The 14,484-nt window shown below is 38.4% G+C and overlaps 1 protein-coding gene across 4 annotated transcripts in view; it reads left to right on the forward strand.

Annotated features, from left to right (window-relative positions):
- The first annotated feature begins 1,113 nt into the window (after positions 1 to 1,113).
- Positions 1,114 to 14,484, forward strand: part of CHLSN (cholesin) — a 134,797-nt gene continuing 121,426 nt past the window's right edge. Inside the window, exons 1-2 of one of the 4 annotated variants that reach the window (XM_074885921.1) lie at positions 1,114 to 1,296; positions 2,857 to 3,002. In XM_074885921.1, the coding sequence (XP_074742022.1) occupies positions 2,874 to 3,002 (129 nt within the window). In that variant the 5' untranslated portion in view covers positions 1,114 to 1,296; positions 2,857 to 2,873. The other 3 variants (XM_074885923.1, XM_074885922.1, XM_074885925.1) reach the window with 3 other exon arrangements.

The raw sequence follows: 14,484 nt of genomic DNA on the forward strand, positions 1-14,484 counted from the left end.
AGGATGTCACAATAGGATATGTAATAAAACAACCATTATTTTAGCAAGTCTAAACATAGAAAACATGCTTTCCCTATTCACATTGGAACAAACGCTTAAATTACAACTCTAAGTTTAGATACCACCACCTACTGATTATCCCATGTGCTCTAACTCAGCCCTAGTGCATTGCTACAGTACTAGGACTTTATAATCTTTCTGTATAATATCTAACTAGGCATGTGTTCCCAGATGATGTGTGCACCCCAGTGGTGGTATGGGAAGGGGTTTCCAGGGGAGAGCAGCAGCAGGTGCTGACTGTGGTGTGAGGGCATGGACCAGAGCTGAGAGGCTCTGCCCAGCCCAGCAGCGATGGGTGGGGGACAGGACTGGCCCCCTGTGGTGTGGGGAGGAGGTGGGAGGAAGGTGTGACCCTGGTTTGAACAGGAGAAGGAAGCAGAGGTGAAGGTTTACCTCTTCCCCTAGGTGCATATAATGGTACCGGGAGTTGTTGGTACCAGCGTATGCTACCGCAGCAGCATCTCAGCTCCTACTGGGGTCAAAGCAAATGGAAGCAAAAACCCTGTTTCAGGTTGTTGTGAAAAAAATGCTCCATCTATGTGTGTGTTTCTGGTAAATATTCTTGCCCTTAAATTACCAAGGGGAAATGGAAATGTTTGTGCACATGGTATTTATAGAAAATGAAAACATGGAAACCAATTTGTTCCCTGGAAACCTTGTCCTTGGGGATGTTTTCTCACCCCCTCAAACCGCAGCATTCGCTTCTTTCCAGCACGCCCCTCAGCCCCCATCGGGACAGCAGGTGACCTGTCTCGGACACGGAGCCTTCAGGATCTGCTGGCTAAGAGGAGTCGCCGCCGTTCTCCAGAGCGCCGCCCCGCGCTGCGGTAGCACCTGCCACCGCACCCACTGGCCTGGTGCCCCCTGCTGTGCCCAGCGGCACCCGGGCTCGCGTGGGGAGCAGCGGGGCCGGCCTTCCCCCGGGTGCGCACCACGGGCGGTGCGGGGTGGGTGCTGCCAGCCCCGGGGGGTCCCTGCGCCCGCCGGGGATCGCCCCGGCAACGGGGGTGGGGCAAGCGTGTGCCCCCGCCCCTGCGCGGGAGGACGGGGACGGCTTCCGTGGCGGGTCTGGGCGCAGAAAGGTGACGTCATCGCGCCGCCAAAAGCCGGCCGAGCACTTCTCAGCACGCGTGTTCCAGGTGGGCGTTTTAAGTCCGAGCGCGGCTTCCTATTGGTCATCTGAGGGATTGGCAGGCTGGAGGCCAACCAGACGCCTCTGTTCTCTCCTTGTAGCCAGTAAGAGAGAGGGGGCGGGCTGCGGCGCCAAGCGTGGGGCTCAGTTAAATGTGCGGAGGAGGCGGGTCTGAGAGGTGCGTGTGGGAGGGGGTGTGGGGAGGGCGCGTGTTCTATGCCCCCCACTCCATGGGGCCACCGTCAGGTGCCCGACGGCCGCGGGGGCAGCGGCGGGAGCCCTGGGGGTCTCCCTGCCCCATGGGGGCTGCGGGAGGGTCGGGGCGGCCCGCCGCAGGCGTGGCGGCGGTGACTGGGGGGGTTGCTTCCCGCCCCCCGTCGCAGCTCCCCTCGCTCGTCCCGCAGCCGCTTGCCCCCGAGCCCCGCAGTTCAGGGGAGCTCGGTGCCGGGCTGCGCCGCGGAGGAGCTGGTGGGTGGTGCTGGAGCCAGGACAGGAACGGTGCTTTTCCCGTGAAAGATGCTTTGGTGGCTGCGCTTGGGAACGTATTCCTTATGTTTAAAAGCTTTCTAGTCACGAAGTCTTAAGTCCTCAATAAAAGTATGGCCAGGGCTCTGGGAAGCCAGCGAGTAGGTGCCTCCCAAGCGCTGGCCTCGGTGGTGGGCCTGGGCCTGGGCCCGGGCCCGGGCTGAAGCATCGCTCCCTGAGGGGCTGTTGTGGCAGAGGTGTCGAGGACTTGGGTCCCTGTTGCTCTGTCAGGCAGCATAGGCGGTTCCTACCCATCGTTTGTGCAGGTTCAGCTGTACGGCTGCCGACCAAAGTGGGTTTGTTGATTGGTTTATCTTTCAGAGTGAGTTTCAAGCTAAATATTTGTGTTAACTGTTAAATGTTTGTGTTAACTGTTGTGTTTGTGTTGTTACACAGAAAGTGACTGTGTTGGGGCAGCTGTTGCAAGCCATGTAAATCAGACTTTCTCTCAGAGAAATAATAACTAGACCTGGTTTCAGAAGCAGGTTTTCTGCAACTCCCGTCTGCCTCTGCCCTGATGTCAGTGTAAAATGAAACATAAAACTTGTGAGGCATAATTCTTTTAGGCATAGTTTTTCCACATTAATCCATATGAAAACAGGAAAGCTTGCAGTTTAAACAGAAGTGATGGTTTAAAACTATCTGTTTTGTAATCAAGTAGGCTTACTTTTTGCTTGTGGGTGTGTGTGTGCACAGGTATGTATATTAGTGACATGACTAACTCTATGTTTTGAGAAGCGAGAGGTCTGATTGGTGTTATCTGAGGTAGACAACTGATCAAACAGTTCAGTGTGGTGTGTTATAACCTGCAGAAAGCACAGCATCAGTTATAGGGGATTACTACCAGGAGGGCCAGTGAAGCACTTTCCACAATGGGGCCTGAGAGGACGATGGGTGTTGGGTTTTCTACAGGAGAATGACATTCTAGTTTTACAGTAGCTTAACTATAATGTGTTGCTAAAGGAAACGTGGTGAAAATTCTCCAAAATGGATTGAAATTCAATGCAGACATGCATTTCATAGTTAGGCAGTCACAAATAATTCTTGTACCAGTGTAATTATAGAATAACTGTGTATATGAGACTGGCATTTAATACAAAAAAAAGGTTCTGATTGCTGTTTGGTGGTTTCTCTTACAGAATACTTCTATTTTAGAATGCCTAAAATGAACAGGGAAAAAAAAGAGAAGAAGGCAGAAAAAAGAAAAAAGCTAAAGCAACATGTGGCCCAGAAGGGAGAGCTGGGATTGGAAACTGAACCAAAGAAAAAGAAACAAAATCTGCAGGTAGGTTCTCCCAGTTTTTACTATTTAATTCAATAAAATGTGGATGTATTGTTACCTGTGATGTGATGGGTTTATAGATTCAGTGCTGAATCTGAGTGTACTGTTTGATTCAGTTGCAATGATTCCTTGGATGTGCTATATGTACATGAAAGTGAAAAAGAGAAGATAAATTAAGCCAAATCTGGATATGATTGTAGCAGTCAAAGTACATGATTTCTGTTTGGTTTGGATGCTTCTGTGAAAGACAGAGAATGGGTGAGAGAATATAGCTGAAAGGTGAACCAAATGGCTTTAAGCAACTGTCATATGGCAATATAGGCGTAGCTTAAGTCTTCATGTGATCCTGAGTGGTTGGAAAAACATGAAAGATATTTTCTTGGAAAACCTCTTGATTTTTTTGGACAGAATGTCAAGTGGCCAGAAGGTGTCAGCAGTCTCTTTGTATTACCGAACATTTTATGAATTAATTTTCTGAGAATGAAATTAACAATATTGAGATGTTATTTAAGTGGAAACTTAGAGGCGTAAGTTTTTTGTGATGGAAGTAATACATAAACAGGGCGATTCAGTTCTCCTGTTCTGAGTGGTTACTGTAGAACATGGATCAAAGAAATATGAAGCGGTTTGATACTGTCGAGAAGTGGAGAAGGAAGGGCAAAGGTTTTTTCCTCAGGAATTCTCAAGTTCATGTTAAGCCATGGCCTTAAAAACTCTCTTATGTTTCCTGGCCTAAGATAAAATAGATGTGAAAGCTGCTTGTTACTTCATTTATCAAGAGATGCATAGCTCAGTGGAGATCATGTAACTAAGTAGTACTTCTTATTTTATTATTAGACTTTATTTAAGATCATTGTCAAGAATATTTTTTGAGACACTTCTGCATGCATAAGTGTCTCTAGCTATTACATTTAGAGTTTGTGAAGCATAATATAAGAAAAGCCAACCTGTTGGCAGTAGCTTTTCAGAGGTCTGTAAATTCTTGCAGTTTTGAACTCAGCAGAAATGTTCCTAAGTAAAGATTGCATCTTTGTCTATATCAAAGCAAAAATAGAAAATTTGGTATTTACAGCTTAATAAGAGCGAAGGTTTATGCTTTCCTTTGTAGGGTGTGCATTACAGACTTTAGATTCACAGTACTATAATTCGAGTGAAAATAATTTTCCAGAATAAAACAGTATGAAATTGAAATGTCAAAATTAAAATTTTATTGCCTCTGTCAATCTGTATAATTTCATGTAAAAGTAGAAAAAATCCCAAGTGGGCTTCAAACCTCTAGCAAGCGTGGTTTTTTTGGACTGTCTGATGTCAAGTGAGAAGTTCTTAGAACCCCCAAATTAGTTTTTGTTGGCTGTGCAGACTGTGGGACTGTGAAAGAAAGAGCAAATATTAAATGGAAAGAAGGATCCTTAATACTATTAGAGAACACCACTAGGCACAACAGTTCTTAGAATTATAAAAGTTGGTGTCAGTGGGTGGCTTGAACATGTATATGGTGTTAGTTTTAGGGAATACCATATAAGGTCTATGACAAGCCATTTTTTGGCATCAGCTGTATAAACTATAACTGTTGATAGTAGGAAAGCGTAAGTTAGTAAAGCACATTTTTTGTTTGAAATGGCTGTTGCAAATGAAAAATGTTAGGCAGATATTAAACAATTTTACTTCAGAAATGGTTAATGAAAGTTAGCTGTTTATCAGTTTGATTGCTACTCAGCATGTGTACTCCTAGCTTTGTGTGAAATAGTTAAGTCACAGTGGCAGTTATGCTTTAAAATGGTTTTGGTCATCAAACATTGTCAGCATGGAAAATGTAGTAGAAAACAAGATAAAATTTCTTTGTGTGTACAGGAAGATCAGGAGGAACTCTGAGGCTGCTGTGATGTGCTCAGTCTGGATGGTTCCAGAGAATAAATTTGGAACACAAATTAAGGCAACTGCTGAGAGTGTTTATTCTGCAGCCTTACTTTCTTTAATTTTATTTCTGTTACTTTAAAATAAGCTGGAACCTTGGTAGATCTACAGAAATTCCTGAATCATCGTGACTGGATTCTCATGAGCTGTGACTGACTTTTAATGCAGTAACTGAATTTAAGAAAACTTTTTTTGTTTTCATTCTTAAAGTGAGGATGAGTAGACTTCAGTTTCTCCTAAGCAGTCTCATATGTGATGGAAAGAAGTTGAAAGATAGCCATATAACATGCTGCTTTTGGTAGGAGAGAGGTTTCTCTGGTTCATTAGGTCACTTCACTTCCCTGTGATTTACTTTTTTTTTTTTTATTCTAGTACAGCAGTTTTAGCCTCCAACGTGGCAAATGTAAATCTCTAATTGATTTTGTTATACAGCTGCAGGCAGGCAAGTTGAAATGTGTCTTAAGTGACTGGATTTAGTGTATATTGATCATTCCTTCATGAAATTTGTTTCAAAAATTCTTACTAGCCTAAGACTAAAGCGTTTTTCCCTGGAACAACTTGATCTTTCAGAGTAATCTTGATGTTTTATTGGTTTTCATCTACTCAGTTTCTTCTGTTTACATTAAATAGCAATTCAGGACCGATATAAATGTTTTCATGAATGATCTTAGAACCACATAACTCTAAATAACACATCTCTAGTGGAGCTGAGCAATACAAGTTTTTAAACTTAATTCAGCCTTTTTTCCATACTGTTACTCTTTTATTTAACTATACGGCAATAAACTCCCCATTTTAAACATTGATTATTTTTTTTTTTAATGCCTGGACATTAGTTTTACTTGTTTTTTAATGATTTTGTAGTTTACTAACATACTTGTATGTTAAACCTTCTGATAGTTCGAGTTTATTTTTTTGAATTGTCACACAACAGGCATAAAGAAAAGAGATTTAAAATGTGCCATCCAGACTGGGAGTCTGAAGTTAAATACTGGCTTCTTAAATAAAAAACTTTCTGATGGACCTTGCCTGAGACAAATTAATTTTGTTTCAGTTCACTGAAGTGCTTGTTTGCAGTTACCCCTGTTTTGCTTCTGTTTATGGATTTCTTCACCCTTCAAAATTTCATCTGCCTTAGTGCCACGAAGCTTATTGAAACGTTAGTACTGACACAACACTGTATGTAGGGAACAACATGTTGTGGTTGCTTTGTTTATGAAGGTTATTTGAGTTCTACCCAGAATAACCTTACTGTATCAAAAGATCTTTTAACCTTGTAATTTAAGGGTAGATCTTGTTTCTCCAGTGCTGTTTTCAGAGCTGCAGGCTTTCCACAGAATACTAAGAAATTCTTCCAGAGTTGAATATCTATTAGGCAAGACTGAAAATTCATAATCCGTAGAAAACAATATTAATGTCCCGTTCCTTCTCAATTTATTCTAGTAAACATTGTAACTTTAAGGAAAATTACAATGACTAAGAGGCAGTCGATCTTTATAAATCAAATCCTGTTGTTCATGGTGGAAGGGTACTTTAGGTAATGCTCATACAGTCAGTGGGTGTTTCCTTGTATGTTCCTTGTTATCTTCAACATTGCAAACGGTTGGAGGAGGAGGAGGAATCCTTTTCCCCAGATAAAGGCAAAATCAGTGGGAAAGGAATTTAATTTTTGAGATTCCATACAGATAGTACAAACAATGGCAAATAAACAAGTAGCTCATGGTGTTTCTTTAATCAGAGGGCTAGTGTGCAGGTGCCCAAACAGTAAGATCCGTTTACTAAATGGAAAATGGCAAAATTAGTAGGGAAAAGGTTTTTCTGTTCAGCTTTTTGGAGGTTATCATAAAGACCAATATGGAGTTGTTAAGCTAGTACTACAGCAAAGGAAACCACAAAAAGATGATTCTTTAAAATCATTGTTTGCTTGTAGTGGTGGAAAACTCCATAAAATTATGTTTAAGCTGTAGAGATAAATGTTTTGGCGTGAGCATGGTGGAATACCTAGGTATGCTACTTTGATATGATTTCTATTGCTGTTTGTAATCAGGTAACTGGGGTAGTAATTTGACTGTTTAATGAATGCAAACCAGACATTCATGCTAGAAAACCTATCAAGCAGATACCGTAAAGCTATCATCGGAAACTGTATTTATTTATTTGACAACTCGCTAATTCATACCAAAGCCTGTTATTGAAATAATGAGTTGTGGATGATTTGCAAACAAACTCAGTAATCCTTTATTGTTCCATTAATTTATTTTTTTTAATGAATGGAAGCTTATTTTGTAACTATCAAAATAACTTGTTCTGTATTTTCCCATCCTAAAAAATGCCTTGAAGTTACAACTTAGTGTGATGTTGCAGGATTTTCTTCTGATTACTAGGCTACCAAGATTATCCATGTCTTATAAACATTAAAAATACATTTTGGAAACTGCTTGCATTGTAATTCCGTTATCAACTCTTCCTGCATTTGTTTAGTTTTGCTTTACTAGCTTAATCCTCTTTGTATGCATTAGTGTTATCCAAGGTTATAATTTTTGTTTGTTTAAGAAATATGTAGAAAACCAATCTTAAATATTGAAAAAAGGAGAATAAATTCCAAAAAGCTAATTTTATTTAGCGTAACCTCCTAAAAGAAGAATCTTGTCTTGTACTGGGTTTTTTTGACCATTTAAAAAGTATCTCTAACATGCAAATAGAGTTTTGTCCATGTTATGAAGAGAAGATGACATAATCTTTCATCTTCTCCCCCATCCCTCCATCTCCCCCCACACCTTGATGTAAAGGATACATCAGCAGTTAGCAGTTTTCTGGTGATAAAGGGGGGGTGATAACTATTTCTCAAAATGGTGAAGTTAAATGTCAGGATGGATATTAGTGCGCCCTTGTTAGTCTGCTGGTTTTGGTCAGTCTATAATTGAAATGTTGGGCCTATTTCTCTTTTCTTTGGGCTACCTTTCAGTTGAATATTTATTTTTGTTTTATTTGTATTTTTTTTACTTGCAAAAAGAGACAAGTTTGCTGGCCCACTGGCTTATTGCCTCACTGTATGATGGCCTTCTGATAGTTGAAAAAAAATTATGAAGCTATAAACCCATTTGGCATTTATGACTTACTGTGTAACATCTTACTTGGTTTGTCTGCTTTTTTTATCATCTATGCAATATTTCTCAAATTAGGAAAAAGAAAACAAAAACATCAAACTTTGAGGGCAGCTGCTTATGAAACTGAAACGTGTTTCCTACTAACACTTTTTCATCAGAATGTTGATAGAGTTGCTTTAAATTATTTTATTAAATTAACCATACATTTGTTTATTTTTTAAAAGAGGTAAATTTGATTGTGACACCATATAGTGTTTATAGAGAATAGGCCTCTTATAAACAGACATGTCCAAGAAGGTACAAAATAGTATCTGAAATATGGATATGCATAGATTAGGCTGAATAATTTTACATTCCTTTGAAAATTATTTTTGTGATGGTAGGAATAGATTTCCCAGGAAAGAGTATTCACAGCTGGGAAAACAGTTGCTACTTTGAAGATGGTTTTCCCAGGCGAAAGGCTCACGTCCCCAACTGTGTTTAGTATAAACAATATGTGGTGTATTTCTTACTTTTGTTTAAAGGGATCGTGCATTCTTCATTACATATTAACCAGCGAGAGTTTCATGCTAATTTGTGTATTTGCCTTAATCTGTATATATTCAAAGTTAATTCTTTACTTTTACTTAATATAGCCAGCGTATTAAAGTGATGGGGGAGTTTGGTGGTGGAACACAATTGTCCCTTTGCTATTAAGAGGGGAAATTCTTCCTTCTTGGAGCATGTACCTGACGTTTCCTCTCAGCTCCCATTCTTTATTAGTGGTGAGACCTTCCTTGATGGTTTTTGTTGAGTTTCCAGTATAAATCCTCGTTTTCATGACTTAGCTGCAAATATGTTCACAAAACTGAAATTCAGTGCAGAATTCTCACTTGTGGGCTGAATTTGTTGAGTAACAGTCTTTGAGCAGTTGTTGAAGTAAGGAGCAGAGGCTAGGTCTGCTTCATCTACCTGTCACCTAGCTCCCGTCCAGTGAGAACACTATTTTCTGCCATTTGTCAATTATGATTTTTTTTCTGGTTCTGTGTTAATGACTTCTAACTCATCATAGAGAGAGGCATTATAAATGAAAATTGCTGGAAAAGGCCCAAATTGCTGAATATAGCAAGTTTGGCACAAAACCACAAAATATGTGTAACTTCAGTTAAAAAAAAAAAAAAGTCCTATTACATGTTGGATTTCACAAAACACATTCCACTTGGCAAGAAAGTAACTTGTAAGCTTGAAAGGATAAATGTTTGCTACCTTCTGCTAGAGGATGAAGAGCAGAGAAATGGGCATTCAAAGGCAACTGTTCTTGACAGGGCTTGAAACTTGGAAGTTCAAACAGTGTAACATATTAATGCAAGCCTGATTCTTGTGGATTTGTTACTTCCTCTTTATTGCTCTCGGTACTATTTTGTTAATGTCAATTTGTTCAAAAAAATAAAATGGCACAGATTTGGATATTTAAAGTATGTTTACTCTAAAAAGCAGTAGTTTTCCCTGTCCTTGACAGAATCCTACTGCTTTTTTAAACAATATGTGAGTCTGGTATAAGGATTTTTCTAAAATACAAATTATTGTGTGTTGATGGAATAGATTAAAAAACAAAACAAAACCAAACACCCAAACATTTCTGAGCAGATAAAAGGGGGAGATGGCTTCTTCCACAGTATGAATGAGAAACTAGAATTATTTCACCAGAAGTATCCTCTTCCCAAAATACCTTTTGTATTTAGATACAATATGGTGAACCACATGAAAGATTAGTATATATTTATAGAAGTTAATTAATAAATTACAGCATAGATAAAATTACTCTTGCATATTGGATCGAAGTCACACAGATTAAGAAATACTTGAAAAGTGCTTGTGTGTTACATCCAACAGGTAATTAGAACAAAAAATTAAACTTTTGACTTTTAGAAGTTGCCTGAAATAAGGAACCTCTTGCTTAAAGAACCAGACTCTGTGTTTGAATGCATTTACCTACTTCTAATTAAATCCCACGAGTTCTGTAGGACATCAAACAGAAGATCATCAACCAATGCTTTATTACATTTCTCAGCATTATCTTAATAATTTGCATCTGTAAACCAGGCTTTTACAAACAGCATATATATACAAGGGGAGACAAACCTCTGCTCCTACCATCTTACAGTTTGAAACATCTCAAAACTGTTGAGAGAATGTACTGAAGACTTAGAGCTGCATTGCTTTAAAAGAAGTAGAGAGGTTATGTAAAAGAGACAGAAAATCTTAAGTATGCAGGGAAAATACATGCTTTTAATTGCTGTCATTCTATTCTACCTTTACATTATGTACTGAATCATAAATGGGAGTTACTCATGTTGACCCACTTGTAAAATAACTAGATGGTTACAGAACTGTTATACTGAACTGTAGCACGAAGCTCATTGAAATTGGTCATGGCCTTTCTGTGGACTCAGAGTAGACTTTGGAGCCTTCAGGTACCTCATTGGCTGGTTCTTGTTTTCTAGTTACCTTTGGAATAGACAAGTTTTTCCTATTTTATTACAAAAGTCCTATCTTTCATGGCTATTCTTACATCCAAGTCTGTACCTCCATGATTTTCTAAAGGCATTTTTAATAAACTTGTGGGGTTTTGGTTTTTATTTGTTTGTTTTCGTGGTAAAAGTTTACCATGCTTCATTTAAAACATGGTATCTTTACAAAGATTTGTCTAGATTAAGTCATGGTCTAGTTTGGATTTAGAATAGGAGCATCTGACTGTCCTGATCCTATAGGTCTTGTAATCAAATCTTCTGGCCAAGACCCAAAAGGTGTCTCTCAGTATCAGTGAAAGTCAACAAGAACACAAATCTAGCAGGACACAGGGACAGTTTTCCATGGACCCTCACAGACCCCTTGTTCTGGGCTGAGCATGCAGTTATGTTCTCTATGATCCGATGTCAACTTTAGCAGCACTCTGCCAGCATAACTTCTGTTATGTCAGCAATTGTGCTTCTGATTGCATAACACTCCACGTGTCGTGCATTATCAGGCATCTTTACATTGGAATAAGAAAATAACATGCCACATTTGTCGCTTTTAATATCAGAGGTAATTTTTCCAACTTTATATATTTGAAAGCCAAGCAAGTTTATAAATTAAATTCCCACAGGCATCACTATCTCTATCTTCCTGTCTTGCTACTCAGTCATCAGATGGATGTCTGGAATATCATCACATCGTTCTTTCCTTGGCTTCTTTCTCAATTTGCTGTGTGTACTTCACTCATAACTAAGTGCTGGAACACAAGAGTTAAAAGGTTTCTATAGTCAGGTAAAGGCTATTTCTCTTTTGTAGTTCTGAATGGAGAGAGAATGAAAGGAAGAAAATCTTATTTGCTACTATATTAGAATGCCTGGGAAAGGAAATGTTTCTGCTGCTGAGGCAGAAAACAAATCCATCTCTACCACCAGTAGGCAATTCTACCATTGAGCTCTTTCTGTAAAAATAGCCTTAACTCCAGTTTCTAAGGATAATTTACAATATTCCAATAATTTTTCCTATTTCTCTAGTATGGGTTTTTTTTGAGTTTTTCTAAAGTCCTTCCAGAAAATACGTTTCATGTAATTTGAAAAGGTTTTAAGCATTTTTCAGTGATTCTGCTTGCAGGTCAAATGAGCCGGGACTTGTAAGAAAGGTTGCTGGCTCTGGAAAGACTTGCCCTGCTGCATTAAATATTTATTTAGAGTAGGTATATTTAAAAAGTTAAGTTTTACTTTTTGGTAATGAACAGTTTAGTAGTTTGTTAATTTAGAACTTAAAAACTTCTGTATATACCTGTAGCAGACTGTTTGAACCATTTGAGAAAACAGGTTGGAAACTTGAATATGGTTTTAACACCTGGGTTGAACGACTTCAAAAGCCATTCTAAACAGATTATTTTGAGACAATTATCTTTAAATTTTGTAGTGGATTTCACTGAACATGTGTAAAATAACTGAAGTAGCATGTAAGAGACTGAGATGCAAGTAATGAGCTGATCCTGCACTGCCTGAAGTCCTGAGAAGGAGTTGCTCTTTTGTTGTCATCTTGGGTGGCTGGCTCAGTATGCAGCTGTTTATTCTTAGCCCCTGGCTGTGTCATGCTGCCATATGATGGAATGGAAGTCTAAAAGGAAGCCAAAAGCCAAGAGCTAAAAGTTTGGTGTATCGTATGTCAATGTGGAATAAATAGTTTGGACAATACTGTTGAAGAAAGGACACCCAAATTATAAATATGAATGGAGGGTGTTCAGACTTTCAAATCTAGCATGTCTCTCCTCAAAACAGACAGGGCATGTACCACAATGTACCTTCCTGACAGCAGAGTTTAAGAGTATACTGGAAAGATGGTCTGTATGCACATCTTAAATACTTGTTTCCTATCATCTGTTGTTGCAGATTTAACATAAAAAACATAAAGTGCAATTCCAAGGTGGAAATGGTTTATTGGTGACATATTTATTAAACAGAATGTAAAAATAATAATTTCTTAATGTAAACAGTCTCTGGACGAGGAATGGCCAGGTCTAACTGTGTACTGATGGATTGCTGTAGATGTAATTGGTGACGTAAGCATAAACTTCTATTGCAAAGATATAATTCAGTCAATTGAATTAAACAATTAATTTGGCCCTATGCTCTTCTATGATGAAAGTTTAAAATATTTGTCTGATGGTCTGAATGGGTAAGGTAAGACTTTTGGAGTGGAAGGGAAGGATACTGTCCCTTAAAACCAAATACTTATCTTTGTTGTTTTCAATCAAAATCAAATTAATTCACCTTCATGAATAGCTATTAAATTCAAACCTGCCTTCTTCATACCCACACTTGGTTTTTCTACTTATGCAGAAACAATTTCAAATGGAATTAAAAGATAAGCAGGGTTGAACTTATGCTTTTACTTATGGAAAACCACTTTGTAACACATTTTTAAACGGTCAGGATTGTCACATAAAAAATTGTCCAGACAACCTTTTCCCTTTTGCAATCTTAATAAACAGCTGAGAGAATACAGCAAAATCCTTACACAAGAAAAAATTCAGTTAATGTCTAACATAACTTGATGTCTGGAAAGAAGATTAGAGCCTGCACTGTATAGCCAGTGAATTTTGGTTAAAGCACAGATACTTAGTCTGAAATTCTAAAAGCGTTTTCTTGTTAAAACTTTGTGCTCATTTTTTTTTTTTGTTTGTTTCAAGTTGCCTATTTGCAAGTTCAGTAGAATGGATTTTCTACACCAAATAAGCCATTTCCAATTAATAATATAAATGTCAGATTACATTAGGGGAATGTAAGATGAACCTGTATCTCTTTCATTTGATAAAAACAATACTGAAGAAAACCATGTTCTAAGAATTCTGATTTTTACTTTTTAAAAAATTTCTTTTATAGTGTATGTTGTATTTTGAAATTGGCGGATTGACTATTCTGAATGCTAGTGTTCCAATTTTCTGTGGAGCTGAAAGGGGAAGGGAGGGGTGACTTTTCTCATATCTTGCCTGTATTGTCAAAGTCTTGCACAGATTCTGGATCACCTGACTCATTGATTCAAATTCTCTGTCACATGCCCTCACATCATGTAATGCTTTTCATAAATTAATCGAGCTTTATCTTTAGACTGACTGACTAGATGTGGATGTGTTGTGCCTGCACAGTCGGAATTTAGTGTATCTCCTGAAACAGTTACAAGGATGCAAAGTTACAGCATCTCTTTAAGGTGTTAAAATGGTCTCAGATGACTATTTTTTTCATCTTTTTTCACAGCAGAGGGAAGACTGCTTTCAGACACATCAGGTTCAGGCTGGTGCTAGTTTATGCTGTTTGGATTTATTTTGTTTCTAGACATTCAGTAATACTCTCTGCATCCAAGACATGTTTGTGTTAAGGTATTATTTTCAAAAGCAGTTAATGGTTTCAGGAATTCTTTGATTTAATTTTTTTTTTCCTTCTGTGTCATTTTCCTAATACTAGACTTCTCTTGTCTAGAGACTTGATATAGACTAGTATAGCAAAGATTGTAAGCATCTGTGATAAACAGGTTTTTAAATCTCGTAGTTGTCATCAGTCCAGCATTTTAGAAAGGCATATGGAATCCTTTCCTTAACTTTTCTCTGGTCTCTCACAAATTCTTTAATTTAAGTGAAGAAGTTGTATCAAAAATCTTACTCTGTTTCCTCTTTCCCCGACACTCCAGAAACGTTCTTTTTTACTGATGGTCATGCTCTTTAATTCTAAAGAAAACTACATAAAGCACAGTCTTTTTCATTCATGGATAAGCCCTGGTAACAAATTACTGCAAGATGATGTGCTGCAGAAAGCATGTTGTATATATAAATGCATGAAAGTTGTATGGCATTTATGTAACTATTACTTTGTACATAGTTACAACTTAAAAAAAAAGTCTTGGGAAGAAGTGTGCCCTTTTTTCACCTGTGAGAGTACTCTTTATTTTAAGTAGTATGTTTAAGT

The sequence above is a fragment of the Strix uralensis genome, chromosome 16, assembly GCF_047716275.1.
Source record: "Strix uralensis isolate ZFMK-TIS-50842 chromosome 16, bStrUra1, whole genome shotgun sequence".
In the NCBI taxonomy this organism is placed as follows: Eukaryota; Metazoa; Chordata; class Aves; order Strigiformes; family Strigidae; genus Strix; species Strix uralensis.